This window comes from Pinus tabuliformis, chromosome 4_2 (genome assembly GCF_031772625.1).
Source record: "Pinus tabuliformis cultivar Carrire ecotype Pingquan chromosome 4_2, CPIR1, whole genome shotgun sequence".
Classification (NCBI taxonomy): Eukaryota; Viridiplantae; Streptophyta; class Pinopsida; order Pinales; family Pinaceae; genus Pinus; species Pinus tabuliformis.
Window position 1 is genome coordinate 830960872 of NC_142304.1, and position 6206 is coordinate 830967077.

At 37.6% G+C, this 6206-nt stretch overlaps 1 protein-coding gene across 2 annotated transcripts in view; it reads right to left on the minus strand.

Annotated features, from left to right (window-relative positions):
- The window catches only part of LOC149172254 (uncharacterized), a 39178-nt gene extending 34278 nt beyond the window's left edge, over positions 1-4900 (minus strand). Inside the window, exon 1 of one of the 2 annotated variants that reach the window (XM_089424278.1) lies at positions 4518-4900. In XM_089424278.1, coding sequence (XP_089280404.1) covers positions 4518-4793 — 276 coding nt within the window. In that variant the 5' untranslated portion in view covers positions 4794-4900. The remainder of the gene's footprint in view (positions 1-4517) is intronic. The other variant, XM_089424277.1, reaches the window with a different exon arrangement.
- Between the last annotated feature and the right edge of the window lie 1306 nt (positions 4901-6206).

The following is a 6206-nucleotide window of genomic DNA, read 5'->3' on the forward strand; positions in this document are numbered from 1 at the left end:
CTCTCCTAGGCTAGCCGCATTGCTGGACAGCCTAGCGTTGACCTGTTGGAGCATATGTTTGACCAGTGTTGACTGGTTAGGGCTGACTGCAGTATTGCTGTAGCATTGACTGCTGTTTGACCTACTTGCGTTGACTGTTTTGGGCTGCTTTCTATTGCTGTTGGAGGCCAAGTTCTCCTAGGTTGTCTTCAGGTCACTTGGGAGCTGTTTGACCAGCTTTGACCTTGCAAATTTGGATTATACTACTGCTGTTGTAAAATCACAGATTTGGGATATTGTACTATCTCTCTCTCTGCTGAATTATTGAAGAATATAGAAGAATTGATCAAAGGGTTTCCCCACATTGGGGTTTGTCCCTAGCTGGTGCCACATCTTGTGTCTGTTGTCTTGGCTTGTCTTCTGTTGTTTACACTTATGTTCTATCTGCATTTTACTATCATGTTAATGTGATTGCCATACTGGAAATTGACATTGAGCTAATAAGAATATTTGAAGTAAATTGCTCTTAAGCATAGAACATACCATAAATTAACACTCTCACATGATAAAGAGTTCCACCAATGGTTCAAGCACTCCAAAAAATTTAACTAAATTATTAGAAGATGCACTCTGACATATTAAGACCAAAACTACACAAAGCAAATTGAATATTACATACTTGGAAAGGCTAAATTGTAAAAAATAACTTTACAATATATCCAAAGCATAAGGAACAACTATACTAGCTATGAAAGTCTACAAAGCTCTAAGCGGAAGACCTATTTTTGTTCGCAATCTCCAATACTGTCAGAATTTTCTACTAGATTGGAGAGGTTTGTACTATTAAGATAAGTCATTATGTGATTCTTGTCAAAGTTTTCTACTAGATTGGAGGGTTTTGTACTATAAAGATAAGCCATTATGCAATGCAAAGGTGATGAATTCCAAGTAGTCACCTCTACAAATTCCCAGCTTCCATTGCACATGCTTACATAACAAGCTCATTAAGCATGCTTTTGATATGTTCCCCTTGATTTCAAAGAGAGTATTTTGCAAAGGGAAAGATCCAAAATTTCCTTGGAATTTGCCAAGCCTGATTCTTCAACCATTCAATGGAAGGGGACCTTTCCATTATGAGGTGAGCATCTAGCATCAACATTTGAATTTTTTGAACCACCATCTATCCACTCTGGAAAATTCAACTTCCTCTTGAGTCTACACTCTAGAAATATCATGAAATAGACAAGTCATGCAAATTCTGAAATTTCACCTCATTTAATTGAGATTTCTAGCTCTATTTTGTATGAACTTTCAGCCTTAGGGCTGTATCTGAAATATTAAGTTACAGCAGCTAATATTTCAATGCCAACAGGTTACAGCCCTTAGGGCACACTTTCCGAAGCATGTAACATATCCGAAATGTCTTATTACAGCTAATTATAGCATCAGAAAATCTGCTCCTTTATCTTCTAAATATGTGTTGAATCACTTAACCAATTCAGCTATATTTTATGTCAAATCAGGATGAACAACAAGGGCTGAAAGCTACTCATCAAGAAGATAAAATATGCTGAAAATCAAATCTGCAAGTACACATTGTTTGGACAGCTGGAAACTTTATATATATATATATAAGATAAAGTACAAGTACATACCACAATTTTACCAAAAGCTAGTATAAGTCAAACTCTCGAAACCCTCACTCCACCAAAGATCCTCTACATGCTAGCATCAAAGCTAACAAATCTTTGGCAGATCCAAAAAGCTTGTGTCACACGAGCTCTGCATACTAGCATTCTTGTCTTCCTTAGGGTTTACAAACCCTAGCCATGTTGCATCACACATGTACATGGCAAGAAAACTCTAGCACTAGCCTCCAAATCTAAATGTCCATCCTAGGCTTTACGTCCTCAAATCCTATGTCTTCAATTTTTTATCAAAACAAGCACCAAGACCTCCATAGAACATTGAGGATAAGATAATTCAGTCTTCTTCCAAGCAAGGCATCACACCAAGGTCAAGACTCATCAACCTAATCTCTCCATGATTACTTCCTATCCTTACATCCCACAAGAACAAGGCTTCAAAATCATGTAAGGTGTTAACTACAATCTCCATGTCTTCTACTAGGGTAGAAACCCTAGTGTTATAACAAGAAACATTATAACCATTGTGATCCCCAATGCCATATTCTTCTCTAAGGTATACATACATGGCATATACCCTAGCATCATAAGAACAAACCCTATCATCACACAAGAAAAATCTCTCCACTAACATCAAAGACATTTTTCTCTCCTTGTCTTCTCCTAGGGTTTCCTCATGAACCCTAACATCATGCTCCTAGGGTTTTCTTATGAACCCTAGCATCTTGCTCCATACAAGACTTCTCTAAGAAAATACAAAAAATAGAGTACAATGATGATAATGAATACAAGGGGTGACTGCACTCTTTATATATACAATAGGTAAAGAAGACTAACATAAAACAAGGACATGCACCCATACAAGTAACCAACAAGGCAACCCCACATGGAGCGCTCTATAATATGAGAACAAACCAGTGTCACACAAGGGTAAATCCAATAATCCTACCCCCAAGGTCAAAATCCCTCTATGCATGACGCTCCTTGGGGCTCAACATACTTCCTCCAAATCCTGTGCTCTATAACAAGTTATGAGTCCAACATTCCCTCTTCCATGGTGGTTCATTATCCAAGTGTCCTCATGCAAGGCGCTCATCCACTAACTATGTGCCACATGTCCTCATGTGCCAAAACACTCCTCAACAAGTGTGCCAATGTGGTATTGTTCACAAAGCGCCAACACTCCTCAATGTATTTGTTTCATTCCATCACCAAACTCCATGAAGTATGCTCCTCAACCCAAGTCTCCTCAAGTCAAGTGTCCAACCTCCAAGGTATACATTACATGATCCCAAGATCCAAGGGCTCAATGCCTTCCTCCAAGTGCCTGACGCTTCTCAAAATGCTCCTACTCATCTATCTAGAGACCAAAAAGAGGGGTAGAGAGAAAACTTCTCCACTTAATGTTAACAGCGTTGCTGATATAGTCTGATAAATACTAGGCTACCTGGAAATGGCCCACAATAGTCTCATAAAGTCTCATGATATCAAGCACTCTCATAATGTTTCGTGATATCAACCACTAAAATCTTGGAAACTCCAAGAATAGGAAGTTGTTCAAATAGAAAGTGCCTTGATAAGGATTTCCTAATATCAACAAAACAGAAGCAAACCTTTGACAACCTATATTTGGTGTCCTCAGTAATGGTTCAAGGCCTACAAATACCATCCATTGTCTGGTAATCCTGATTCCTTATAAAACCAGACTTGCCCTTTAGTCCTGAGCTTTCTCTTTTCCATTGGGTCAAACAGGACTCAGGAGCATCTTGGTGGCCAAGGAATAAAGTTTGGAAAAAATAAGCCCAATGATAATCGTTTGACAGTTATTTGGATTTAAAATACCACCTAGCTTGTGGATACGATGTATGATATATCACACGCTCTGACTAAGTTGGAGGGAAGATAGAGCAGACTACATCATTGAAAAGATCGACAATGGAACCTGCCAAAATATCCACTCCATGTTAGAAGAGTTTGGACTGTAGTGCTTGACCATCTGCCACTTAGTTAGTACTCAACTCAGAAATAACATGTTGGATGATTCTATGGTTGAAAAAGTGACAGCAAGAAGGTGGGGAAGAAACATGCACAAGAGACTAACCAAAGGTATCATTGAAAGCTGAATCATGCAAATCCCAAAGTATGAGGATTAAAATTGGAAGGACAAACCTTCTTAGGTAGAAGGGCCCTTCAAAAGGTCTTCCAACAGCTATGGAGGAAGGTAGCCATATGCAACTATAGTAAGGTTGCGTGTAATTATGGATGTCACATAGATAACAACCACAAGCCAAAAAGAGAGCTCGCAGAGCATGACATTGAAACTTTAAATTTAGTATCGAAGTGAGGAGGATGTTATGACATCAACCCAAGGACTTGCACCCACTAAAGCTAGCTTCCAAATTGTGAGTAATACCTCATAATCTCCGTTTCACAATTGTTATGGTTCGTCCTGAATTTTATTAACTTGTGAAAGAAATATGGGCAAGCAGCCTCAGAGATTTCTCTATACAGGTGAGTTATTAGGAAACTATGTCAAACCCGTCACTTTTAGATACTGAATTGTATTGTAGGCTTCTTGGGGGCTATTAAAATGCACTGTTTCTAGCTTTTAACTTGATAAGCATGTTCTTGTGTGTATAACCAGATTCATATGCCTACGTGTATGTGGGTGGGTATATACTTACCTGTGTGCAAACAGAGTTAAACTCTGACAATATATGCTCAAGTACTTCCAATGCAGAAACACAGAATGATTATATAACATACATGTGCATGAATTATGTGGGCATTTTTAATCAGCGTTATCAGAAATGAAATAAAATGTATAGAACAACACCTTATTTTTTTATAAGTTATAAACATTAATGCAAACAGACGGACGAAGAAACCGACCTGAGAATGGAGACCTTCAAGGATCGCTCGCTTAGCAGCCTCGGAATAATTCATGTTGTTGAGGTTGCTTATGTCAAATTCTGGGATAACCTGCGGATACCCATCTGGCAACAAGATCTCCAAGAACAAAGGAGGAGGTCCTCCCGGATCACTGGTATCGTCATTACCCGGATTTGGATCAATTCTAAGCCTGAAACGACGGTCATCTATCTTAGAGAAACTGTCATAAAAGATGGCTTCCAATGCCATCATCTCCTCCTCCACTTCTTCGGCCATCGCTGCAATAACAAGCAGCCTCCAATAGCCGTGGCTATTAGATTTGATATGTAGAAATATGACACATCTGTTCTAAATCCGTCGAGCCAAAACATTTTTGGGGGTTTGGTTTCCTTATAGGCTGAAGGCATGGCGGAATATGCTAAAGAAAATATATACGAAGAATAAAATAATAAGCTTAATTGGGAGGAGCGTTGAAAGAAGAGAATTTTAGGAGGGTGGAAAGCATCATATGCTCTTCAAAATAGATGTAGAGAGGCAGAGTTACGGAATTGGAAAATGATTAAAGTATTTTTTGCATTGCTAGTTTGTCTAGTGATGCTATATGGGTGTGAATTGTGGGCTAGTAGCACCCCCGCCTCAAAATGGAAACAATTTGAGAAAATCCAAAAAGGCTTGATCATAAGCAAGTTCAAAATAGAAAGTTTGGTTCCTTATGAGATAATGTTGAGTGAAACAGGAGTAGCTCCCATCGAAGCAATTGCTATGGTGCATCCCATAAGATATCTAAAAAGAATTAAGTAAACAGTAGTAGATAGATGGCCTAAAGTTATCTTCAATGGAGGCATGAGTCAAAGAAAGAAAACATGGATGAGACAAAACAACAAATGGATGTAAAAATGGAATATCTACCTCAATGTCTACCCCACAAATAGCAAGGAGCTAAAGAATTTTGTGGTGGAGAAGGTCCATAAACGTAAATGGAGAAAAGAGTTGGGTAGAAAGAAGAAGTACTATGTTGAAGAATTCAATCCCACTTGTAATCTCCAACAAAAAGAGTACATTGGAGCTAGCATTTCGTGGAGGACAAAGATTCTTATTGCTCGATTAAGAACTAACTCGCATCAACTTCAGTGTGAAACGGGACGGTGGAAAAGTCCTAAAGAAGCTTGGGAAGAATGGGTGTGTACATTTTGCATGTTGCATGTCTGGGGCAATGAAATCGAAAAAACATTTCATTTTGGAATGTGATGCTTTCAGAGACATTAGGGACAATTATGGCAATGTGTTAGCATTGGTCCCTTGGCATGGTCTTTTCAGCAAGGGGACCATTAGAAGGTTGGATCAACTCATCATCATTTGAATATGAAAATGATTGAATTACAAAAGGAAAAAAACATGGAGATTGGTGGCCTTACAAACTATTTTTAGTCTCATGAACATTAAAATGTCATTCATTAGTTATGATCAGAGAAATATTTACAATGTCTTATGTGTATCAATAGTTTTATTTTTGTTTATAATAATTAGATTAAATTTAAAATATATATATATAAATAGACTTAATTACATGTATTATTATTATGTATGTTTTTTCTCCCATTATAATAATAATAAAAATTACTATTAAAAAATCACATTTAAAATTATACATACATGAAAAGAATTAATTAAAAAAATTGTGCATTATAA